This window comes from Sus scrofa, chromosome 9 (assembly GCF_000003025.6).
Source record: "Sus scrofa isolate TJ Tabasco breed Duroc chromosome 9, Sscrofa11.1, whole genome shotgun sequence".
Classification (NCBI taxonomy): Eukaryota; Metazoa; Chordata; class Mammalia; order Artiodactyla; family Suidae; genus Sus; species Sus scrofa.
Genome location: NC_010451.4, coordinates 13,316,790 through 13,342,889, shown reverse-complemented (window position 1 = coordinate 13,342,889; position 26,100 = coordinate 13,316,790). Strand labels below are relative to the sequence as shown.

The following is a 26,100-nucleotide window of genomic DNA, read 5'->3' as shown; positions in this document are numbered from 1 at the left end:
CTCTATCCCAAGAGCATCATATGCTTTTATATGGGAGAGAACTACCAATAGCTGCAAATACAGCAGGGCAAATATGAGAACAGAACTAAAAGAGGTAAGTTCAAAGGAAGACATGCATGTCCCTAGATTGCTGTGTGGTAAATGGGGTCACAGAAGGCTCTCCTTAAGGTGAATTGAAAGCAGTGGTTTGGACGATTTTAAGGTAAATCATAGCCCAGATTTCTAGGTAAACCAAAATGCAGATGGAAAAGCCACCCAGAGATTGTATCATTGTCATTGATCCGTGCTGCCTCGATTGCTCTTGTTGAATTTCACATGTGAACCAGCCACATGGCACATACATCAACTCTATAAAATGTTGTCACATTTGATTGAGCTCAGGGGTTGATCTAAGAGCCATGGAACCTACAGAATCCTGCAGGATTTGAGACTGGGAACTGAGCAAGCTTCTCTTGGTGGACAGACCGCAAAAGGCTGGTTGTGTTTTGTTTTCTAGCAATCAGCAGCTCTCTGCGCCACCTCCCCCTTAGAGTTCTCCCAGATCTTATAATGGCGCGTCTGGGCTGCATTATGTTTCCTGTGTTTCCGTCTCTGATAACTGGATGGATCTGATTGTGTTTTAAACCTTCTCTCTGTCAAGATGCAGAGAAAAGCAGCAGCCCTTGCTGTCAAGTGGATGCAGTGTCTTGTACTGTATACTTTATGTGTCTGTTCTTGTGTTCCCTCTCTTGTAGGTGATGTACTGCACATGCCCAAAGGCCAGGCGCAGATAGGACTGCATGTCTGGCCTCAAAGATCTTGTCCCGGGCCACCACCTACCTCTTCCTTCTGAAGAGTCAGGAGTGTGCTCACAGAGCTATAGAAAGCTGAGATTTTTAGCATCATGGAACCCTGACATGTTGGAAACTTGCAGTCAAACACCCTGACTTAGTGCATCTTGGAACTCACAGAATGTTAGTGTCCTAAAAATACACAGTTTTTTTTTTTTTTTTTATCTGAGACTACTAGAATTTATGGATCCTAGTATCTTAGAATTCATCTCAGCAAATATTTATTTAGTGCCTGATCTACGCTAGATTCTGGGGATACAGAAGTGAAAAAGACTGCCAGAGTTCTTGCTCTCAAGAAGTTTGCTGAGAACATCCGGACTTAAAAATCTTAAAATGTCAGATTCTCAGAAAAGCAAAAGGTTACTCTGTTTACAATCCTAGCCTGCCAGTGGTGGAGGGGGCTCTGGATCATTCTCTCCAGGTCCCTCCACCTTTTAGGAAGCCCAGAGCCTGTCCCAGGCACGTTGGATTAAATTCCCACTCATAAGAACATCATTTCAGTTCGGTGACATCACAGAATGGCCAGCTTGCAGGGGCTCAGCGATCACCCGGTGCGACTGCTCATTTTACCAGCGAGGCCCCTGAAGCTCAGAGCGGGGCAGCTGTTTGATAGATGACACAGCCCGCCAGGACTAGACCCTAGGTTTTCAGGCCTCTCTCAGACAACAGGCAAAGCAGAAAAGCTTCCCCGTGTGTTTCCAAGGTGTTTCCAAGGGGCGCCCTCTTTGCAAGCACGCAGGCTTCTGCTCCAGGCCAGGCTCTTCAGAAGGAATTTGCACGAACTTTGAGAGGGCATCAGCCCCGCCCCCGGGGCACGTGTGCAGTAGATCGCCCTGTATTGGGAGCCCCCTCTGCCTGTTGATGCGTGTTTTATTTTGCTCCCTCCCCCTCCCCGTGTGCCTTAAAATCGATTTTCATTATTTTTTTTTCTGTCTGTGTTTGTCTTTGTGGTTCGCAGGTGCTCCCTTGCATTGTTCATCCGCTTCATCAACCCCTATTGAGCAGTCCCCCTCCCCGCCCCCCTCTCCTCCGGCCAATGAGAGCCAGAGGCGGTTGCTAGGCAACGGTGTGGCCCAGCCAACCCAGGACTCAGACTCTGAGGAAGAGTTTGTCCCTAATTCATTCTTAGTTAAAAGTGGCTCCGCCAGCCTGGGGGTCGCGGCAAACGGTAAGTCCTTCTCTCTTCCTAACTTCTGTGGGTTGGTTGGTTTTTGTCTTTCGTTGGCGATGCTGATTAATCTGCCTGCTCGGGAGCTTGCGGGGGCGGAGGGACCTGGTGCATGGGGAGCTCAGGGGTTCTTTGGGACCTGGCGGGCTCCGTGGGCTAGGACAACCCCGTTCCGTTCCTGCCCCGCTGCGCCGCCGGGGTGTGCAGGAGTTGCGCGGGGGTGGGGGGGACTCCTTTTCCCACCCCCGTGACAGACGTGGGCAGACTGAGCTGAAGGCGTAGAGATGCACAGACAGACACAACGAGACAGATCAGGTAGAGGCAGAGTGGGGCAAAGATAACCAGATAGACACAGAAAAAGAAAAGGTAAAACAAAAATAGCACCAATTGGCTGCTTACTGTGCCAGCCACTGTCACTTGTTGCTTTGTTGGATCCTCCTTACAACCCTGCCTAAGAGACTAGAAAGATAGTGCCCTCCGTGCCCATGAGAAAGCTGAGAGGAAGGCTGCTCCCTGGAGCCTGTGCTGGCTTTGGAAGTTCTTGGACTTTCACACTTGGGGGAGCCGCGGGGGGAACCCTGTCCCAGGCAGCTGTGGGTCTGAATGCTGCCTGCTGAGAGAGTCCCCAGGCTTAAGCATGGATCTGTCCATAATCACACCCCTCTGCTAAGCTCTGTCCTGGCTCTGCTAAGGAGAAGTGGTGTGGAGGGTGTGGTGGAAGAGCTCTGGGTTCCAGGCTCCAGTAAGCCCAGGTTGTCACCACTGGTCAGGTGCTGTGTGACCTGGGCCAAGGTGCTTGCCATCTCTGTGTCCAGCAGTGTCCAGTCCACTTCTTTGCAAGAACTCAAAGCCTGGAGAGGATTCAAGCCTATAAGAGGAGGGTTGATATACATCAGATCTCTCTAATAGCCCAAGATTTTCCTGATTATCGAAGAAGAGGAGAGGAAATGAGACTTCCCCCACATAATATTGTAGCTTGTGTGTTGATCTTGCAAACATATGTTCCTAAGTGCCTGTGTGGCCCTAAATTCCGGGCCAAGTTCAGGAGAAGGTGGCAGAGATTCAGAGAGAGATAAGGCAGGATCCATAGGCTCTGCAGTCAGACATCTTCGCATTAAATATAAGCTTTATTGCTGTGGGATTTCCGATAGGTTACAGTGCCTCTAAGCTTGTCTCCTCAAGCATGCATCACACAGGCATTACAGTAGCCAGCTCATGATGAGGGCTCATTCCAGGCCCTGGGATAGAGAAGGAGTTTAGTAAAGGTTAGTCGTGGCTGCAGTCACCACGGGAACTTAGAGCCTGTGTGTGAAAGCTCCCAGCACACTGCGTGGCACTTGATGCTCAGAGAATGTCAGACTCCTTTTCTCTTGGGCACATTACAGCACAAGGCTGGAAGGGGGACGTGAGAGGGGTGACCTGGAGGGGAGCCCCCACTCTGCCCGAGGAAATCAGGAAGTGCTTCCTGGAAGAGGCGTTCACTGGATCTGAGGAATAAGTAGGGTATGCCAAGCAGAGATAACGAAGAGCGGATGGAAAGCCTGGACAAAGGACCCAAGATGGGGAGCTGGTGGGATCCGACCCCCAGCTCTTTCACGCGTGGGAACTTGGCTAGTAACTAGACGTTAACCTTGGAGGGAAGTAGAAGGCCACATGGGAAGGCCCTCAGGTCCCCCCACCTCTGCCAGACAAAGAAAGGTGGGCTCTCCCAGCCCCATCCCCAGCCAGGACCGCTCCCAGCCTCTGCTCTATTCAAAAGTCAGAGAGGAGCTCTTTGGCCTTGAGGGGTCTCTTCTGGCAGGACCTTGCATTCTCCGTGACCGAAAACCAAACCCTCCTCCCGGGCCCTTTCCCTTTTGGTGGTTCGGTGTCGTTGCTCCTCTGTGCCTTTTAGCTGCCCATGTTTTAAACCACACCAAGAAATGGGAACCTTGGATCAGGTTCCGGGCCCAGCTCTGTGGCTCACTGGCCATTTGTCCTTGGCCAATCACTCTTTCTCCAGGCCTCAGTTTCCCCGTCTTCCCGTAATGGAGCAGTTTCTGCGGTACTCTGATTTTCTGAGTGCTGTGTGGTGCTGACTGTTGTGCCAGCCAGTAGCCTTCTTCAGCTTACATGGGGAAAAAAATTATGTATATACAGTGATATTCTGTGTTCATTTCTGAGTAAATAAGCCTCGCAGGTAAAAGATAATGTCCTTAATCTCTCCCTTTGCTAATTAACTGAGCAAGAGCAATCACATTGTTGCAAGTTCTGCAGGAAATGGATGGCCTTATTGCATTATTGATGTGCAGGAAGGTGGGGGGGGACTTTGGCCTGCAGCTTTCTGCTCAGTGACACTTCTCCGTACTCCTGCTCCCCAGGGGACCTAGCCAGGGGCCCTAGCGAAGGCTCTGCAGAGCCCTGCCCGAGGGCCTTGCTCTGAGGGAGTCACTCTGCTGCTTGGTAATAAATCTGTCCCAGGCCTGAGGGGAGAGTCTGGGTCCTTAGCGGTCTGCTGGTCTGGGTTTGGTGGGTCATGAGAGAGCCCGTGAGGGTCACCCCAGGGCTGGACCTCGCCTGCCACCTTCCTGTCCCCTGAATCCCCAAACAAGGGTTCTTCTATGAGACAAAGGACTGCCAGCACTGGCAGGGACCCCACACTGGCGAGTGGAGATGAGGAGACCCTGCCATACAGCAGGCCCGATAATGTTTGTAAAGTTTCATTTGTTTTTTTTTTTTTTTAATGGAAAAATGTGAAATTATTTTAATGGGATCCTCTCTTGTTTCTGTCAATTATACAAGTCTGAATGCTGGCTAACATTCAAACAATACGGAAAGATAGAAAGTGAAGTTCCCTTATAAGCCTTCCCCCGCTAGAGAGGAGCGCTTTGAACAGTTTGGTGCATGGCCTCGCTGACGCCTTTCATATGATAGAAATGTGGTGAGTGAATGAACTTCAGTGCAGCCCCAAGAGCAGGGCCATCGTCACACCTTCTGAGATTGGGGCCCAGAGATGGGTCCCCGGTACCCAGGACCTACCTCAGATCCTCAGCTGCTCTGTAGGTGAGATGGGGAAACCTCCTCAGGGTAGCTCTGGAGTTTCACAAGGCGAAGAATATTCCTATCTCCCTTCCCCATCGCCACACATCCCTGCCCTTCCACCCATTTGGGGCTTTAAAGACCACCCTCCCGCTCCTTCCCAGGCCCGCTTCCCCAGAGATGTCTTTCAGAGGTTACTTTAAATGACAAAGGCAGCTCCTTGGCACCTAAAGGGTGAAAATGGAATTTCCTTTGGCGGGAGCTGACTCAGCACCCTGCATCCTGCACCCAGGGCTGCCCCTTTCTTTGGGAAGCAGCCTCTGGGGCTGGACTGCCCTCTCCAGGGGCTCCCCAGAGGCCCTCTGCCGCCAGCTGTGTCAACGCCAGCAACCTGGGCAGTGATCCCAGGCCCGCCGCGCCCCAGAACCACTCAGCTAAAATCCCCAAGTAAAGAGCAGGGAGGCCGTGTGGGGCATCTCAGAACAAGGCCTGGAAAAGAAAGCAGGGGAAGCAGCTCCCTCTGTCATCAAACTCCTGATCCGCCTCTCAGATAACCATCTCCAAAGCACCCATCGTCATAAAGAAAGACTTCCCGAAAATAGCCACTCGTCACCGCTGAGAAGCTGGGGAAGCGGTTAGGATTAAGTAGCTATTTGTCCCTACCACCGTAGAAAGTTTTCAGAATAAATATTAACTGTTCTGTGAATGCTTGTCATCTAAAGGCTAAAGTAAAAGGGCTTTAAAACCTCGGTGGTTAATATTGAAGAGGGGTCGGGGCATAAATAGCTCGGAGAAAGCTGTTGGTCCCCCCAAGCCTGGGCAGGTAGGAGCAGGTGGGGGAATTTGTGTGCACCTTCTGCGTGTAGGTCTTGTCTTTACATGCGTTATCTTTTGTGAGCATCTCTTTATCTCCTTTTCTCCTCGGGAGACGGAGGCCCAGGGAGGGTCAGTGGCTTGCCCATGGCTCCACTCACTGCTCCCAAGGAGCATGGCAGAAGCTTGCACGCAAGCCTGCTCAATTCTAGAGCCCCAATTTGTTGCTTCCCCCCCCCCCCCCCGATCGTTTGTTTTGTTTTCCAACCAGATTCTGTGATTGCTCTGTTTCCTCCTTAGTAGGAAACTGGAGAAGATCAGTCCATCAAAGAAAAGTTAATTTTAAAAGAATTCCAATCATGGACCTGGAGAATAGACTTGTGGTTGCTAAGAGGGAGGGGGGAGGGAGGGGGATGGACTGGGAATCTGGGGTTAATAGATGCAAACACTTGTCTTTGGAACGGATAAGCAATGGGATCCTGCTGTATAGCACTGGGATCACTTGTGATGGAGCATGATAATCTGAGAAAAAAGAATGCATATATGTATGTGTGACTGGGTCACCTCGCTGTGCAGTGGAAAATGGACAGAACACTGTAAATCAGCTATAATGGAGAAAATAAAAATCATTATAAAAAAATAAAGAATTTCTAGGCAGTTTCTCCTGTGGTGCAGTGAGTTGGGAACCCAGCTGTAGCAGCTCGGTCGCTGCAGAGTTGCGGGTTCGATCCCTGGCCAGACACAGTGGGTAAAGAGGATCCAGTGTTGCTGCAGCTGTGGTGTAGGTCTTGGCTGCGGCTCAGATTCAGTTCCCGGCCTGGGAGCTTCCACATGCTGTGGGTGTGCCCATCCATTTTTTTTTTCTTTAATTAAGGAGTTCCCGTTGAGGCTCAGCGGTAAGGAACCTGACTAGTATCCAAGAGCATGTGGGTTTGATCCCTGACCTCATTTAGTGGGTTAAGGATCCAGCATTGCCATGAGCTGTGGTGTAGGTTGCAGACACGGCTCATGTCCTGCATTGCTGGGGCTGTGGCATAGGCCGACAGCTGTAGCTCTGATCCCACCCTTAGCCTGGAAACTTCCATATGCCAGAGAGGTAGCCTTAAAAAGGAAAAAAAAAAAAAAAAAAAAAAGGATTACTAGTTGTTGGATCCCTACTACTCCTCTCACAAACCTTGATGAAACCCCTGTTATGCGAGCGGTGTTTAATCTCGTGGGATCCCATGGAATCTCACTGACTCTTCCTTGTCTACCCTGTGCCATAGCCATTTTTACTCTCATTGAGGCAATAGCAAGGCAGAGAAGTTAGGTAACTTCCCCTAAATCATACAGCTTCTAAGTCATAGAACCCGATTTGAATCCCAGGTCTGTGTGAAACCATGGCATGAAATCTTTGTTGTGTTTTGGTGAGGACTGTGGGAGTTTGAAAGATGAATGAGGCCCCTGACTTAGACACTAAATTATGCTGCTTCGTGAGAGCCAAGCCCTGGCTGCTGGGCCGTCCATGGCTTTTGGTTCCCTGTCCCCCGGCACCGGGCCCCTTCTGCCTCACCTTACAGATTTCCCAGCCCGTTCACACTGGTCAGCGTCACCACTGTTTGGCAGTTTCATTGACTTTCTCGGGTCTTAAGCAGCTGGGATTATTTTGTTTTGACTTCCAATCCGGTGGAGGAGTGTTTATTTTTCTTTCTAAATGGGAAACACTGCCATGTATGTGAGTGCCTTCCAAAAGTGTTTTCTTAAAACAAAAAATTCAACTTAATTTAGAACCTATCCAGATTCCCCTGGGGGCATCTGCAAGGGTCCTTTTAAGTCAGTTTGTGAAATCAGAAGGCAAAATTATGCCTCTTTCCTACTGTTGAGACGTGTCCAGTGAGTCTGTTGTTTCCTTTCTCTGTGAATTTGATGGAACCTGTTTTAGTTCCATGCCCACTGCAGGTACTTGGTTCCATGTGTTTCCCGAGTCCCAAGAGTAAAGGACGTTGGGGACACGTGACGTTTGCAAGCATTTGTGTTCTCTGCTCTTGCATCAAAAGACCCTTGTTGGTAAATAAATTCTTACACCAGCTATGTTGAGGGGTTAAGTACCCAACTCCTAGTAGCAAAACAAATTCCTTCCTCCCTCCTTCCCTTCCTTCCTTCCTCTCGTCCTCCCTTCTTTGTTTCTTCCTCCCTTTCTTTCTTTCCTTCCTTCCTCCCTCCCTCCCTCCCTCCTTCCGTCCCTTCCTTCCTTCCTTCTTGACAACATTTAAAATGTTCCTCAGGTGTTGACAGGTGAGGAGTGAAGGGGATTCTAGAAAGAAAGATCCTATAAGATAGGTGTATAATCTAGGAGGTCAAAAATCCCTTAAATGAAGCCCTTGGAATCCGATGCCTTTCAGAGTTCAGGAATTTTCAGATATAAGGATGAAAATACAGTACCTGTGCTGTATGTTTCCTAGCATTCCCCAAGTGCTAGGATGGCCCACAGTCATCAAATACGTTGATATTTCTGCAAGCAAACCTGTGAACAGCTACACTAGGGGGATCAAAAAACCACCAAAGAACTCTGAGCTCCGTATCAGTCCAGGTCCGGTTTTACAACCAAAACTGTTTTGATGAATCTTTCAATCTTAAGAGTTTTGGGATTTGGGAAGGGAATGATGGCTAATGAATGGTGATCCTGAATTGTGCCTCTCCCCCCCCCCCTTTTTTTTTTTTGATGGAGGGGTCCTGGGACTCAGAAAGGTTTGGTAACAGAACAGCTTCAGCGATAGCTAGAAAACTTGACAACTAGAAGGCATGGTACAGGAGCAAGTTGCTGGCGGAAAGCTCTGTGTATATCCATGTGGCTTGGAAAGACCAAGCCCAAGTCCCTCCAGTGTAGGCGTGGGGGCAGAGGAGGGCAGCGCCAGCAGGCTAGCTGGCCCCCAGGCCTGGGAATTCAGGAGGAGAATTGCGTTCTCCAAAGTCTAGAACTCAGTTCTTAAGGAACCTTTTCTGCAGCCCCTGGGGCGAATGGACCCTCCCTTTGATGCCCTGCTGTCTTCGATACAGACTACAGATGCCTCCCTAACAGGCTGGGGACCTGATGATTCCCATGTCTGATTTCCAAGTTTAGCTACAAATTCCTTGCGGCGGGACTTGTTGAGGCTGTATCTTCACATCTGAGCACCTGCAGGGGCTGCAATCAAAACTGAAAAAATGTTGACATTCTCTCTTGGTCTTTTTCATCACCCCCGTATGCACACATATGCAGACCACCTCCCTAGCAAGAGTGCAGTGGGCCCCACACAGGGTAGAGCTGGAGGTGCTCAGAGATGCGGTGCTTTGCTTAGTGCAGAGTCAGGAGTCAGTGTGTGGCCCCAGATCCCAGTGCCCTCTCCACCTCCCCAGGCCCCTCCCTCTACCAGGGAGGTGACTATGCCTCCCCTCAAGTGGGGGCAGTGGGGACACCCACACAGAGGTCACTTCGGTTTGTGTACAGTCCACAAGGCCTTTCTCCTGAGTTACCTCGGGCAAACTCTGGTGACTCTAATTTAATCGCCACATTGGCTTTCCAGGAGGTAAGGCTTCTTCCCGACCTTGCAAAATAAACAGGTCACATTGTGAATTAATGGAAGCGAACATCCGGGGAGAACCAGAGCCCTCTAATTAGTCATTCACACGACACAATTGTAGACTCTTTGCAGCTCCTTTTCCACTAATTTCCCCAAATGCCATTGCATTTAAAGGTACAAAAATAACATTTTTGGTTGCAGGGCTTGATTGGATCTAGGAATGCCTAGACCACCCCTCGAGGAAGGAGCATTAGCCATGTGTCCCGGCTTTTTCCCTCTGGAGATCAAGCCTGGTTTGGGTCCCCATGGAAATGGGAGTGGCCTGCTCCACGGAGCCCTCATGGACACCAGACCGTAGCTTCTAGCACCTTTGACACTCAGGACCCCGGCTGTTGAAGGCCGGAAGGAGGCTGAGGAGAGTTTGGGGGTTTAGCAAGAGGATCGGGTGCATGGCCCCGGCATTCCCAGAGCGCCTTCACCTCCGCCGCCGTCTCCTGGGACCCACAGCACAGCGCTGCTGCGGGGTTGGCCGAATGTCGTCATGAGCGCCGTCCTCCCCGAGACAGGGAAGCAGCTGGGTCCAGAGCTGCCCCTTCGGCTGCATAGCTTTGGGCCAGTTTTAGATTTGCTCACAGGTGGCCATGCCAACCTGCGAGGCCGAGCTTTCCGGAGCTGACCATCCCCTGCGCACCCGCCACCCACCCCAGTCCCGCCTGAGCCCTCCTGGAAACCTGCTTGGGCAGAAGCAGGTGCCAACAGCAGCAGACCTGCCTCTGACCTGTGGTTCCTCGCTGTCCAGTCCAGGCAGTGGGAGGACAGGACCAGATCACCGTTCCCCGCGCTCGTTCCTCTGTGTGTCACCGTCAGAGTCAGTGACACGTGGGTGGACACCACAGCAGCATGTCCACCCACGCCCTTGCCTTGCCTTTCAACCACCTCCTTTTCCTAAGTTTTTTTTTTTTTTTTTAACCTATGTGAGTGTATTTATTTTAAAAGGAAATTGCATATTACGGCTGTCATTCACTTGCCATAAATAGAAGGTAGCTGTAAAAAAATTCATACAGTGAAAGCTGGTTCTCAGATTCAGGTGAGATAAGGCCCCCTCCAGGATGCTGGGCAGAGGTGGGCGTCTCTTTGTTAGGGACATAGATAAGTTTTCAGTGTTAAAAACACACAAGTACCGAACTGAGACCTCCTCCTCCACGTCATCAAAAAGGCCAAAAGAGGCCGGAGGCTTTCCTGCATGTGACTCAATGTGATTTGCTGTCTGCCTGTCCTGAATGCCACCGAAAACCGGGCCCATGGGATCCAGGCTCCATGGCTTTTTCTAGTACTTGTCTAGGCGTTTAATGCTGCACCCTGTGGTCTGCTCACCTTGAGAAGAAACATGTCTTGCTGCTCCCAGAGTCTCCCTTCCTTTCCTTTCCTAAGTGTGGTCTTTTCTGGGTAATCTGTTCCCACCCTCCCCCTCCCCGCCTCCTGCCCTCTGCCCCATCATCAGGTCTGAGCTGGGTGCTTTGAGCTCAGCTGGATCCCCCATTACTGGTTAATAGCTCCCAGTTTGGACCAGGAAACCATGGGGCTTCCTCTCTTCCCTCCCCTTCCTCTCCTCCCCCCCCCTCCTCCCTCTCCATCTGAACCACCACTATTTATATAGGTGTTTGAGATTAAACACCAAAAAAAAAAAAAAAAGGATTCCCTCCAGTCTGCTTTAAATGGCCTAAAAGGACTGAAGCCAGAAGGAAAACAGAAACACAGAAACTGTACAATGTGGAGTCCTGGGAGGGACAGGCAGGTTATAAAGGCCTCCAGACCCTTGCTGTGCTGTGTGGCCATGGGCAACTGGCTTAACTTCTCTGGGTCTCAGTTTCCTCTGTAAGATAGATGGATGTTGGTTTTAATAAGTACTTCGCAAAATTGTTGTGTCTCTGAGAACATGCGGGCAAGGCTTCTAGCCTGGCGGTTGCTACATAAATGATGCGCGGTGAATGTTAGTTTCTGCATTCCCCTTCTAGAGCCCAAAAAGGGTTGGCTCCACATCGCTGGAAGGAAGGCACGTTGCTCCGCTCCCACTCCCCCAGGCTGGGAGGAGGTGCAACAAATAGAATCTCCGTTCTGGAGTCCAGAGCTTTAATCCCCCTCCTCCTTCTGGACAATTTCCAGAGATTCAGGGTGAGACAGGGAGCCCCAGGCAGCAGCCAACACACAGAGCATGGGGTCCCCGAAACAGAGCCTCCGCCTTCCTCGCTGGAGCTCCCCACGCTGCCGCCATCCCCAGACTTCCAGGAACTGCATGTTGATATTCGGAACCAGATGAAACACCCTGATGCCTTTTCCGTCTGGTCAGCTGCCCCCCCACCCCACCCCCAGAGTTGAAAGGAGAGGAAGACAACTGGTAATTCGTTTACGCTTCACCCCCGCCCCTCTCCCCAACAGATCAAGTTTCTATAAACAGCACTGGGAAGCTGCTGCCTGGGGCTTACACTCCTACGCGTATTGTGCACTTCCAGAAACTTCTCTTTAGCTGCCTGGCAGAGGCTCTGGGCAGCCCACACCTGGTGTGAACCACGTTGGCTGTGTGACTTCACCCCTCTCGTCCTGTTGCCCGACTGTAAAGTGGGCCTGAGAATAGCCATCTGGGGTCAAAGATGAGATGGGATAAGGTCTAAGACACTGAGCTCACGGGGGTGCTGAGTGTTGATTGGTCCCCCTTTTAATTTCGCACAGAGGATAGAGGGTGTTTTAGTTGGCGCCGTGGTTAATCTGATCCAAATTGAAGTTGTGATCCCTTCTTCGCCATCATCTTGAAAATAAGCAAGAAATGGGAGTCAGGATGATACTTGGTTTTGCAAAATTCTGCTCTCTTAGCCAAGACCTTTACTGCCGAGTCTTCTCTCCCCTGAACCCCTGCCCTGGCATCCTCACTGGTCTCCCTGCTCCCGTCTCTCCCTTTAATCCATCCTCACCCTGTCCCAGGGGGACCCTTCCAAAGTCCAGACCCCTATCCAGAGCCCCTGCAGTGACCCCTTTCCTACTTGTTCCCCTCGGCTGGGGGCTCAGGACCCGACTCCTCGGCAGAACAGCCCAGGCCCTTCGTCAGAGTCCTGCTCCCTCTCTCGAGCTGCTCACTTTCATGGGCTCACGAGGCAGCTGTGACCACAGCAAACTAACGTGGTTCTCGAGGGGACAGAGGACCTTCCTGGTACCCAGAACAAGGCCTGTGGTGGATATCTGATGCTCTTGGGAGCAAAGGCGCTGAACGCAACAAAACCTCATAAATTTAGAGGGAGAACCGGGGGAGATCTTTCCGATCGGGAGCGATGTGGGAAGAAATGAAGCTGCTGACCCTTCCGAATCAGTGCAGTTCAGCAAAGTGTTATTAAAGCTCTGCTGGCTGTCAACTCACCTGTTGGCTGTTGGGAGAGACGCACACCTAAGCAGCCCTGCCCTCACACGGGCATAAGTGAGGGAACAGGGTAGGGGAGTGTGCCGGGGTGTGGGGGCCTATGGAGGTTTACTGCAAACTGGGAGGGGGAGGCTAGGGGCTCCTCCCAGGAAAAGAGGGCAACCCCAGGAGCTCTGCCCCAAGGGGAGCTCTTGTTTTATGGATCTGTAGGGCTGCCATGCACTGAATTGTGTCCCCCCCCAAATTCACGCATCGATTCACACATTGAAGCCGTAGTCCCCCACGTGACTGTGCTGGAGAAAGGTCCTGTAAGAGCTGAGTACGGTTATATAAGGCCCTGATCTGAAGGAACTGGTGTCCTTTTAAAGGAGGAAGGGACACCATCCCTGGCTCACTCTCTGCCACATGACACAGCAAGAAGGTGACCGTTTGCAAGCCAGCAAGAGTGCTCTCCCCAGAAGCCAAACGCTGCCGGAGGCTTGGACGTCCCAGACCCCAGCACTAGGCAAAGTAAATGTCCATGGCTGAAGCCACCCAGTCTTTGGCACTTTGCACGGCAGCCTGAGCAGATGAAGACAAGGACCCTGCTGTAAGGAGGAGCCTAGACGTTCATACTTTACATGTCAATTAATTATGTGCAGCCAGATGCTACTGGCCTGACTGTGGGGTCTTGAAGCATTTATTTCCTCAAACATTCATTCATCCATTCGTTCCTTCAGCAGACTTTTCCGGGTGTGTGTTCTGTACGGGGTCCCGTGCTAGGGAGTTCTGATCAGACATCATCTGTCTCCTCTACGTGTAGCCACGTGCACGGGGTCACGTGAAAGGAGCAGGGGGGTGCTGCAGGGGGCAGTGGTGGAAGGCGAGGCTGTCTTCTCTCTATGGAGAAAGAGCTGCTGTGGCAGGGCCAGACTCCACCCTGCCCTCTTCCCCCGTTTGGAACCAGCCTCTTTAGAAAGCTCGATTCTCCTGGGGGTTGAGGTGGGGGTGGAGGGGGCAGCATGTACTCCTCTGTACACCTCTCATTCCAGAGCCTGTTGAGAGGGGTGAAGGTTCAAACCCAGGAACCGAGAAGGGCCTGACACGCCTTTGGACTGGGTAACAGGAGAGCCCGTCGTATTGCTGTGCGCCTGCCGAGTGCCAGGTGCTCTGCTAGGTCCTATGTTAGGTCCTTCTTCTTTCCCACCTACTGAATCTATGTGGCTAGCGGGCTCTAGAGCAAAGTTAACACGCAGGTTTGACTTTTGGCTCCGCCACTGCTAGCTGAGTTCTCTATGGCAAGTGATTTAACCTCTTGAGTTTCTATTTTGCCTCATCCATAAAATAGGGACTGTAATAACATCTGCCTCGTGTGTTGTTAGAATTCAGTGTGAAATAATGTAAAGTTCTTGGTTAGCATTAAGCCTTTTTTTTTTTAAAAAAAAAAGAAAAACTTAAAAAAGTATAAACGGAAATGGCTATTACTATTTTCATCGTTATTCCAGTTATTATTTTTCTAAACATAGCCTCAAAAAGTATAGTAACCTGCCCAAAGTTACACAGAGAGGGAGGGCTGTTTTGCATCCCCGTTGTGCATGACTCAGCCCAGCCTCTTCTCACCCCAACAGGCTGCCCTCCCCCAACCTGATGGTCATTGTCCCCTTTCTGACACCCCTCAAGAAACCAAAGTTCTCAGGGAACCTCCCCAACAGATCAGAGATTTCTTTCGCCTCCGCCGCCTCACCCCCTGCGTTGAGGAGGGATCTACATGCACATTTTGGCAGCAATTCCCCACCTCGGGCCAGAATCCCCCAGAATGGAAAGCGCTGAGTTGCACTCTGGCTCCTTTGCTCTTTTAAGATGCCCCTGTTGGGCCCCTGCATGGGTGACAAGATGATGCATGAGGTCTTGCTAAGCAGTTATTTGTCTGAGCTGCTGATGACCTTTGTCCTGAGTTGGGTTAAGGGTAAGGGGCAGTGGCCCTTTAAAGCCTGGACAGTGGACACACCTCTCAGGTCACCGGATCACTCAGCAAATGGGCCAAGCCCCCTGGAGCTCGGGAGGCCTCCGCCTCTCCCCCATCGCTGACCCCGCTCTTCATCTCATGAAAAAGATTCCAAGAGCATTCAGGTGACATAGGACGTCAGAGGAGGAGACCGAGACAGAGGGGACACGTTTCTGACATTGTGCTCAGCCTGTGCCTTCTTAGCTCTGCGTCCCCAGAGGTACAAGGCCATGGGGGACCAAACCAATTTTCCCAGCAGCCCTTTTACCACTGAACCTAACACGGTGGATTTCGGCTCAGACCCCTTGGGCTGGAAGTCAGGACCTACTAGAATCCACCCCTCTCCCGCCCCCTCGAACCTCTGGCCGTCCCGAGCTCCCACTCCAGTGAGGGCCATCAGGCAGCCTTCACTACCTGCTTCAGCCGAAGCAGCTTCCTCTTGTCAGAGGCCTCCCTTTGATTCTGACGAAGCCCCTCTTTAAAGAGCACATCCCATATTAAACCTGTTCCTTCAAAGCATGGAAATCCCTGACTTAAATCAACTCTTTCCTTGTATAAGGAGTGGCAGAGCTGGATTTGAAGCCAGGCCTTCTGATCTCCAGGCCTGACTTGCTCTCAGCATATGGATTCATTCTACAAAGATTCTTAGGCACCTACTGTGTGCCAGGCCCCGAGGAAGGGCCTGGAGGAGGGCATGAGTAAGAGGGCATGGGATCCTGCCCTCTAGGAGGGGCCCGAGCATTAACATCCAGGCCTGCCCAGGGTTCAAGGATGCAGACCTGTAACGTACCTACTGACTTTGGCACCTTGATGGCCCCCGGTGACCTTGGGAAGGGCATTTTCAGGGTGTGGAGGATAAAGCTGGAGGAGGGTAGATAGGAGGTGAGAGGGCGGAAATAGGATAACTGAATCTAAGAGATTAGACTTTGTGTCACCAATTGCATATGAATTAACAAAGGGAACAGATCCCTTTACACTGGGGAGATCAGGAATCATTACCTTCCTTACAAGTGACCAGACTTCTTCATGGTCATCTTTATGAAGCAATAAGAACATTCCATCACACGAGATGCGCTTGCTGAAAATGTGAAACCTGCATCTAATTGTGAGAAAGCAACACATCCAGAATATAGGACAGTCTGTGGGGCAACTGACCTGAACTTTCCCAAAGGTTGATATCATGAAAAAAAAGAAAGAAAGAATTTGGAAATATTGGGGTGGGTGGGAGTTTCCTCTAGATCAAAGAGACTAAACAAAAGTAATAGCCAAACGCAACACAGGGATTTTTTTTTTTTATTACTCAATGAATTTATTACATTTATAGTTGTACAATGATCATCACCATCCAATTTCACAGGATTCCCATCCCACACCCCCAGCACATCCCCCCACCCCCCAAACTGTCTCCTTTGGAAACCATAAGTTTTTCAAAGTCCGTGAGTCAGCATCTGTTCTGCAAAGAAGTACATTCTGTCCTTTTTTCAGATTCCACGTGTCAGTGAAAGCATTGGATGTTGGTGTCTCATTGTCTGGCTGACTTCACTTAGCATGATAATTTCTAGGTCCATCCATGTTGCTTAAAAAGCTGGTATTTCGTTCCTTTTAATGGCTGAGTAATATTCCATTGCGAATATGTACCACCTCTTCTTGATCCACTCCTCTGTCGATGTACATTTAGGTTGTTTCCATGTCTTGGCTATTGCAAATAGTGCCGCAATGAACATCAGAGTACACGTGCCTTTGCAAGTCATGGTTTTCTCTGGGTAAATGCCCAGGGGTGGGATTGCTGGATCAAATGGCAGTTCTATTTTTAGTTTTCTGAGGCATCTCCATACTGCTTTCCACAGTGGTTGCACCAATTTACAATCCCACCAACAGTGTACTAGGGTTCCTTTTTCTCCACACCCTCTCCAGCACTTATTATTTGTAGACTTTTTGGTGATAGCCATTCTGGGTGGTGTAAGGTGGTACCTCATAGTGGTTGTGATTTTCATTTCTCTAATAATGAGTGATATTGAACATCTTTTCATGTGTTTCTTGGCCATCTGTATGTCTTCTTTGGAGAACCGTCTGTTTAGATCTTCTGCCCATTTTTGGATGGGGTTGTTTGTTGTTTTGGTATGGAGCTGCAGAAGTTGTTTATAAATTTTGGAGATTAATCCCTTGTCCGTTGATTCATTTGCAAAGATTTTTCTCCCATTCTGTGGGTTGTCTTTTCGGTTTGTTTAGGGTTTCCTTTGCTGTGCAGAAACTTTTAAGTTTAATTAGGTCCCATGTGTTTATTTTTGTTTTTAGTGTCATTACTCTTGGATCTGAGACAAGCAACACAGGAATCTCAATTGGATCCTAAGTTTTTTGTTTTGTTTTAAGGCTGTAAAGAAGACATTTGAGAAAGAATTGGGGAATTTTTTAAATATGGTGTATATGTGTGCTAGATGGAATATCTGTTCATTTTCTTAGTTGCGATCATGGCATTGTGTTTATATGGGAGAACATCCTTATTTTGGGGGGAGGCATGCTGATGTAAACTTGCAAATGGTCAGGAAAACAGTTCTGAGAGAGAGAGAGGGCAAGAAAAAGCCATGTGACAACATGTTAACAATTGGCAGATTTAGATGAAGAGCACATGGGTGGTTTTGTACCATTCTTTTAACTTTTCTGTAGGGTTTAAAGTTCTCAAAATAAAAAGTGGATGAGATGTAACTTCTGTTGGGGAGAGATTAGACAATAACCACTGCGTTTTTGGAAAGCATTCTTGAGATGGGTGAGATGTGGATGCTTTTTGGAGCAAGGTCCCTCAGCCCCTTTGGAAATTCCAAATGCAGACACTCCTCTGAACCTCTACAGAGAATTACTCGTTTAGCAGTTGGGATAAAACAGGCCCTTCCTGGGCGTGGAGGGGACGTCAGCGAGGCGCTGGGACCGGTAATGGGAACCACATTGGCAGGCGTGCATGGAGCCGCACCCCAGAAATAGCCCTTCTGTGCCGAAGCAGGACAACTGGAACGAATTATGTGCATTCATACTTGTTAAACTGCCTTGGCACCAGAAGTGATCCTCGTAACCTGAGCTTTACGGCGGCACAGCCATAGTTAAAGTTGGGCCAGCCTTGCCCCTGCACCCTCTCTGTCGGAGGTTTATAGCAAAAGCATAAAACAATTCAACATGAGCTGAAACATGAAAAACTCCTCCAGATTGTAAAGGGAAACTTTTCTGTTTAAAGTTTTCTAGGGAGGCAACATTTGGGGATAAAACCCTCTCCCTCTCCTTCTGCTTTTCCAGCCCTTGGCCAGGCTCCCAGCCGCTCCACCCGCACCCAACTTTCCACCTCAAACCCAGACCACAATCCAATCAAACCCAGAAGCTGCTGAATCCTGTGGTTGGGAGGGTTCTGCTCTGGCTGGGAAGTCCTGGTTTCTGCCTCTGAGCCCTGAAGCTGTGTGGTCTTGGGCAAGATGATTCCCCTCTCTGGGCTTTAGCCTCCTTGTTATTTATAGACAACATTTATTATAGGGTCGTCCAGCCCCTATGGGTGTGTGGTCACTGAGAGCATGGATCCTGCGCGTGCATGGGTGCTCTGTAAACGTGGTGGTGTGAATTATATTAGAGTCTGTCCAATACATAGAGATCTATAGAGAGAAGTTGTCTTATTTTCATCATGAAGAAAAGTTTATCCACAGTTACTCTTGTTTTTATCCAAAAGGTAGCTAAAGCACTTTTTTTTTTTTTTTTCTTTTTAGGGCTGCACCTGGAGCATATGGAAGTTCCCATGCTAGCGGTTGAATCAGAGCTGCAGCTGCCGGCCACAGCCACAGCCACATGGGATCCAAGCCATGTCTGCAGCCTACACCACATCTCATAGCAATGCTGGATCCTTAACCCACTGAGCGAGGCCAGGGATTGACCCCGTGTCCTCATAGTCTGGTTCCTTACCACTGAGCCATAGTGGGAACTCCGCCAAAGCACAGTTCTTAATGGAAGATAAATCACACAGGAAGTCACAGGAAATGAGTCCAATTTTATCCTCTCATCAAGAGTTTTTGGTAAAGCGGTGGAGAGGCTTTGAGGTCAGATAGGCCTAGGTTCAAATCCCAGCCCTGCCACTTACGTGCAGAGTGACCCAGGCAGGTCAGTAATCCATTCTGAGCCTCTTCCTCTGCGTAATGAGGTCAGTAAGACCAACCTGGCAGGGTGAGTGAGGAAGCAACATGCTTGATGGAAAGCTCATAGCCCAGCACCTAGCGAGTAATGAGCAGCCAGTGAACAGTAAATGGAGTCGCCATTAGTACTGAGTCTGAGACAACCAGGAAGGCCCTGCTCTCCAGATCTGCCTCTTAAATGTTCTTGTGTACCAGGCATGACAGACCAAGGACAGCCAGCTGACATCAAAAGCCCTGCCCTGCAGACCTTCCAACAGACGATGCAAATGCACTGTGATTTCTGCCCTTTTGAAAAAGCTGTCTCTTAGCCTAGCCCTTCATGCTACTGGTGGTTTGATGGGCCTGAGAGGACACTGGGGATGAGGAAAGACTTCGGGTTGTTATTTCAGAGTACCTTCCGATGGGCCAAGCTGGTTTGTGCAGAGCCTGGCTACCTGAATGTGTGGTCAAGCAAGGGAGACAGCCTGCCTTGCCTATTTCTTTTGACCAAACGCAGCTAGAGATGGGCCCAGAGTCGGCGGCCTCGCTCTTTATTTCTGCCTGAATGGGGATGAAAAGACCCAAGTCGTTTCAGCATTTTATTTTGTTTTATTTTAGTTATTTTATTTTTGTCTTTTGTCTTTTTAGGTTCACACCCGAGGCATATGGTGGTTCCCAGGCTAGGGGTCAAATCAGAGCTGTAGCTGCCGGCCTACACCACAGCCACAGCAACACGGGATCTGAGCCATGTCTGCAGCTTACACCACCGCTCACAGCAACACTGGATCTGTAACCCACTGAGTGACACCAGGAATCAAACCTGCAACCTCAAGGATGCTGGTCGGGGTCGTTAACCACCGAGCCATGACGGGAACTCCATTACAGCATTTTCATTTGAGTCACTGCAGTGTCACCCAGTTCATCCTAGGCAGGTTATTTACTTTCTTTTTTTTAATCATTTATATATATATATATATATTTTTTTTTTCTTTTTCTACTAGGTTTTTTACTTTCAATCCCAGCCCCACCCCTCACCAGCCATGTGACACTGCAAAGTCCCCTCCCTTTCCTGATCTCTAAAAGCAGAATTAGAGCCTTGCTCTGCCAGCCTCTGCAGCCTGTCACATGGCTTCTGGGAGGTAAGGCATGTAGACGTCTGCGTGCTGCGCAAAGGGAGGGGTAGGAAGGCCGCCCCAGGAGCAGGGGTAGGAAGCCTGGCCAGCCAGGCAGGTTTGTCAGATGCACCAAGGATCATTAGGCATTTTCCCACAAACCTATAAGAAAACTGAGAATGTTATTACTAAAATAGTGCAACACTTAGTAAATGGGACCATTGGAAGTACAGGATAGGCGATAGAGAAAACTCCTATTGACTTAGCATCGGTAAGGGTTACCATCCGTTAGTTACCCTTAGTTTATTCTCTTTCGGCGTCTAGATCCTTAACTGTATTTTGCACACTGAAATAGCACACCCGCTTGCCAAGACTTCCACACAGGTCATCTCCCATATCACGAAAGATCTAGATACCTTCCTCTAATAGAAAAAATACATATACATGGTTTTCACAATGCCTGAAAATCGCCATCCCTCTGGACAGGCGAGAATTTCTGACAGGCGATTAAAGGACGAGAACTTGCTGACCGTGTATTTCTCCTGCTGAAGCAGAGGAAGGAGGCCATATAGAGAAAGGGCGATGCGGGCGGGAAGGCGCTGGGCGTGTTTCCTGCTTCTTTGCAGGTTGGCTCCAAAGGTTCTGATGTCTGCCTTCCTTGGGAGGAGAGTCAGCTGCTCACACCCACCTCCCGCCCCTCACCTCCGCTCTAGGGTTCCTTTCCTTTTCTCTCTCCCTCTTTCAAGAGTCGGCGTCCTTCTTGGGTTGGAATCTTTGCAACACGCCTCTTCCAGGGCTAGAAAGAAAAATGGCCTAAAAATTGAGGTATGAAATCACCTCCTTTCTCAGGGCCTCCGGCCCAGGGGGCCAGGAGCCGCTGTGTGTGTCTCGTCTGAAAGGTTCATGCTCACTAAGAATCTTCAGCCAAGGCCCCCTTTGCGGGGCCAGCAGCTGCCACAGGTTTCTGGGGGGAGAAGCAAGCGTCTGTCCTCAAGACCCTCACAGGTTCCTGTGCCACCTCTCAAGGCGAGAGTTTCATCCGGTTGAAACGCCTGCTCGGAGCTCCCAGCGCACGTCGAAGGCCCCGGGTGCTTTCAGCCGTGCCGGGGTCCCCTTGGAGAGACACGGGCGACTGAGGAAAGGGCTCAGGCTGTGGAGTCAGCGGTGCTGGCCTCCCCTCACCGCCTCTGCAGTTTGTAGCCCCAGAGGACTGGCCGAGCCGCCTCCCTCTCTGAACCTTATTTTTGTCTTTTGTGACGTAGGTTAATAGCTCTTAACCTCAGGATGCAGTTGGCAGGACTGAATTCGGTATTTGTGAAAAGATGAGCAGGCAGCCACAAAAAAAGAGAAGGGCAGTCCTTTCACCCTCGAGCTCCCAGAGATCGGGGCCCCAAGGACTCTGCCCACAGAGCCAGGCTGCCTGCCCCTGTGGATGAAAGAGGAGGAGGGAGGCGGATCAGCCTTTGCACGAGAGCAGCGCCGGTGAGGCCTGGCTCTCCAGAACCTCACTCCAGGCTAGCGCCGCACTTTGACCTTGGCACCCCAAGTCTCGTCACTGCACGGGAGCGGGAATAACTACCGCACAGGATTGTCCCGGGGACCCCCTGAGAAACCGTGTACAAAAGTGTCAGCAGGGTGCGGGCATGCAGTAGGTGCTCAGGAAATGTTGAGTCTGACAGCAAGGAATCTGGTTCGAGACAGGCCAAGAATGTTGTCTGCGTTGTGTCGGAGGCAGCTCCCTGCCTGCCTCCGGGACAGTTTTGCGAGGTGAGAATGAGTCAGGGCAGTCCCGAGCTGCGGGGAGAGCCTGCTCTGGATTGTACGACGCGCTGGGGTGGCCGCCAAGCGCCCAGTGGCCCATGTTCCCGGGGCTGCCCTGCCCCAGCACCTGCTGTAAGCGGGATCCCAGCTGGCACCATGCCAGGGCTGGTCTGCTTGTCTCCCAGCCCAGAGGCCAGGCTGCTTCAAGCCACATCCCAGTGGGTGTGGCCGAGCCCTGAACAGCCCAGCCTTCCCCCACCCTCCACTGGCAGTCTGGCCAAGTGTCTTAGGCAGGTCCCCAGCCTAAAACATGTCACCCCACCTGCCAGCGCCCCGCCCCCGCTGTGTGCCACTTTCTGTCTTCCTCCAGCATGCCAGGCCCCTCCCAGGGCTCTGCAGTTTTCTGCAGGAGCTCCTTTGCCAGGCACATGTGGTGCTAAGTGTTTTCACGTCCCCTGTCTCGTCTAATCCCCCACAGCCATTCTGGGAGATCAGCATTATGCCCTCTTCCCAGGCGAGGCATCTGAGGCTCAGAGAAATCAGGCCATTTGCCTCTGGTCGGGCAGCAAGCAAGCCTCAAGCCCACAGCGGTCTGGGGCCAGAACGCAGGTCTCTGCAGCCACCACAGCAAGGGTGCCACCCCTGGCACCTGGAGGATGTCATGGCTCCCCTGGTGGGAGGGGACACACCTGCCCAGGCACTCCCTGTGGGGATGTATGTTCACTCTTTCACTGGACAAAGTGAGGCAATTTGTCGGGATCTCTTGGTAACTCTCAGGCAAAGGGGCTCAGGCGAGGACAGCCTGTGGCTTTAACAGACAATGGCTTGAGGGTGCTATTTCTGGCACCAGGATGGGAAAGAGAAGAGAAAGCAGCTGTAGAGATGGGGATAAGTGCTTGGCTTGTCTGAAAGGTAATCCCCCCACACCTGTGTCCTGGTAACACAATCCAGGGCTCTGAGATGCACTTTCATCTGTCACCAGGGCGTCCCCAGGGTGACCCTCTGACTATATCCAAGCTGGCAGGCTCAGGTTACAGGGCCCATTCTCAGGGCTCTTGAGTCCCAACAATGCCTGCTTGTCCTTTGGAACTGCCACCTCCCAGGAGGAATGTTAATGGGACCCGAGTGGAGGGGGAGGGGAGGGAGAGGCCTCAGCCTGAGCCCACACTCAGGTCAGCCTCTTAGCTCATCCGAGCATGTCCGCTGTCCGTCCAAGAGAGACTTACACCCGCTCCTGGAAAGAGGATTCATCCTCTGCTTTTCCTACGGGAGCGGGGCTCGGGGCTGAGGGGCACTCCTGTTTCATCTAGGACTTGTTCTACCTCTTGGCAGAGCTTACAGCTAACTCAGAAATATCTTCAAAAGCAGAAAAACTGAAAAGGCCTTGAATGTCCGAGAATAGAAGGTTGGCAAAATAACATTATCTTCTGCCAAAACGATGTTTTAGATAGCCATTAAGATCATGTTTTCAAATTATTTTTAAAGGTATGAAAAAACTCTTACAGTGTAACATTAAGTGGGAAAAAAAAAGTTGGGTAGAAAACTATGCCTATAGTCTGAATGTGATTTGACAAGTATATGTTTACATATATGTGTAAGAAAAGACGAGGAGTTCCCATCGTGGCTCAGTGGTAAGAAACCTGACTAGTATCCATGAGGATGCAAGTTCAATCCCTGGCCTCGCTCAGTGGGTTAAAGGATCTGGTGAGCTGTGGTGTAGGTCACAGACGAGGCTCCGATGGTGTTGCTGCAGCTGTGGTGTAGGCCGGTGGCTACAGCTGCAAATCCACCTCTAGCCTGGGAACCTCCATATGCTGCGGGTGTGGCCCTTAAAAAAAAAAAGAAAAGACCAGAAGAAAATAATATAAACCAGGGGGTGTCAACAGTGGTTATTTACCAAGTGTTGTGGTTGTGATAGGTTTTTGATTTTTTCCTTTCTACTTTTCTCCTTTATATGTGCATTTTCTAGTGAAAATGTTATTTTAGAGTCCAAAGAAATTAATTTCTTTCATTCCTAGTTTATACCTGACACTGTGCTGGGGTAAGGGATGTAGAAGAGCCTAGCACCCACCCCCCCCCCCCACGCCCTTTATGAGCTCATAGCCTCACAAGGCGTAAAAAGATACAAGCAGGTTTTTTTTTATATAATGCTTTTAACAACAATTACAATGACACACGTGTTAAGTGCTGTGGAATGTTCTAAATGCTTTATGTGTATTTACACTTAAACCTTCCAGCTCCGTGAAACAGGTAGTTATTAGCCCATTTTACTGATAGCATAAGCTGCTGTGAAGAAAGAGAGATGAATTCCATGTTGGGGGAGCCAGGGAGGCTGTGGTCAAGCACGGGTGCTTGTGCTGCTGCTTCCAGGGTAAGCGTGCATCCCCCAGGCAGACAGTGCTGGAGAAGGTTTGTCAGGTACAGAGACCACCATGGACAAAGACACAGGGGATGCAAGAGCCAAGAAGTGCTTCTGAACTGGCCAGCGCCACACTCCTTTCTTGCCGAGGAGGAGCTGGGGAGGCCTGCGGGGCCACTTGGTGAAGGACGTGGACGATGTGCGAGTCCATTAGGCAGGGGTGAGCCATTGACGAGGCCTGACATGGTCCGCTGTGCAGTGGAGAAGGAGGCTCCTGGCTTCCGAAACCCCGTGAAAAGCTCAGCCTGACGTCAAGAGAGACGTGTCCCTCTGGAGCCTGTGTTGCGGGAAAATTCATCTCCTTCTGGTGAAGTAGCAGAGGAGGAGGAGGGAAACGGCAGGGGGCCATGAAGCCGTGATTTCCTTTCCTCTTCTCTGCTGGTAGAAAGTCGACGTAGCCACGCGGACTCCCACCCCGGGATAAGGGGTGTCTGTGCACCGAAACGTGTTTACCGGGAGTTCCCGTCGGGGCTCCGTGGTTAACGAACCCAACTAGGAACCACCGAGGGTGCAGGTTCCATCCCTGGCCTCCATCAGTGGGTTAAGGGTCTGGCGTTGCTGTGAGCTGTGGCATAGGTCGCAGCCGCAGCTTGGATCCTGTGTGGCTGTGGCTGTGGTGTAGGCCTGGAGCCGTAGCTCCAATTGGACCCCTAGCCTGGGAACCTCCATATGCTGCAGGTGCGGCCCTGAAAAGACAACAGACAAAAAAAAAAAAAGAAATGTGTTTACCATCGAGACAGAGGAAGGTGTTACCACTGGAAGGGAGATTGGGAATTCCAAGTGGACTTGTAGTTTGGAATGCAGTTTCTGTGCTTAATTAGCACCAAACACGTCTGTCTTTGCCGTAAAAACAAGGGGAAGCCCTGTATGGCAGTGCTCGGAGTCCTTACATTCCAGGTTTGGGTGGAGCTGTGTTTATTACAGAGTCCCTAAACCCCCTCCCCATAGAGCTGATAAAGTGCGGGAAAGCTGGGGAACCCTCCTGGTTCCCTTTGCCATGGCTTTAGCTAACACGGGGGTCACCACGGGGTCACCACATGACGGGCTGCTGTGCTTGCCCTCGAGGGGTCCCGCTTGCAACGAAGGACACAGTCAGAATGCTGGAGGGAGTCATTCCTCAGGAGTGTCTCTTATTCTAACCTTGTCCTTCTTGTTGAAACATCCCTTTTTCAGTGAAGCAGTGACAGGTAGGTTCTGTTATTATCGTTCTTGACTTAAAAAAAAAAAAAAAAAAAAAACTGCTGTAAAATGCGAAAACCTGGGAACCGCTGAGCCTGTGCACCTTATTGATCTAGACTTCGTGTCAGGTTCTAGGAGAGGTGCAGAGATGAATTAGACATGGACATGGCCCTTGAAGACATGAGCATGGGTGGCAATCCAAGGTGGGCAGCTATGAGCATCATTTAGAAAAGGCTGGATGGGAGTTCCCTTTGTGGCTCAGCAGAAACGAATCCGACTGGTATCCATGAGGATGCAGGTTCGATCCCTGGCCCCGCTCAGTGGGTTAAGGATCTGGCATTGCTGTGGCTGTGGTGTAGGCTGGCAGCTGTAGCTCTGATTCGACCCCTAGCCTGGGAACTTCCATATGCCATGGATACGGCCCTAAAAAGAAAAGGCTGGATGTTATCATGGGAGGAGATGGTGGACTCTCTTCTATTTCCACAACTTGTAGATGAATCTAAAACTATTTCAAAATAAAAAGTTAAAAAAAATAAAAGGTTAGCATGTAGGGAGAATGGTCAGGGGACCAGAGTGCTGGTGATATAAAGGGGCTGTCATTTAAAGCTGCATGAGGGAGAGTCTTGACTGCCAAACTAAGGGGTTCACACTGAATTCTGTAGGTTGCATGAAGCCATGGAAGGCTTTTGATTGAAGATAAAGCCATGGTCACATTTCCTCCTGGGAGGATTG

The 26,100-nt window shown here is 50.4% G+C and overlaps 1 protein-coding gene across 1 annotated transcript in view; it reads left to right on the top strand.

Moving 5' to 3' along the window:
• TENM4 (teneurin transmembrane protein 4) overlaps window positions 1-26,100 on the top strand; it is a 786,343-nt gene that overhangs the window by 484,068 nt on the left and 276,175 nt on the right. Inside the window, 1 exon segment of the mRNA XM_005667171.2 lies at window positions 1,789-1,998. Coding sequence (XP_005667228.2) covers window positions 1,789-1,998 — 210 coding nt within the window.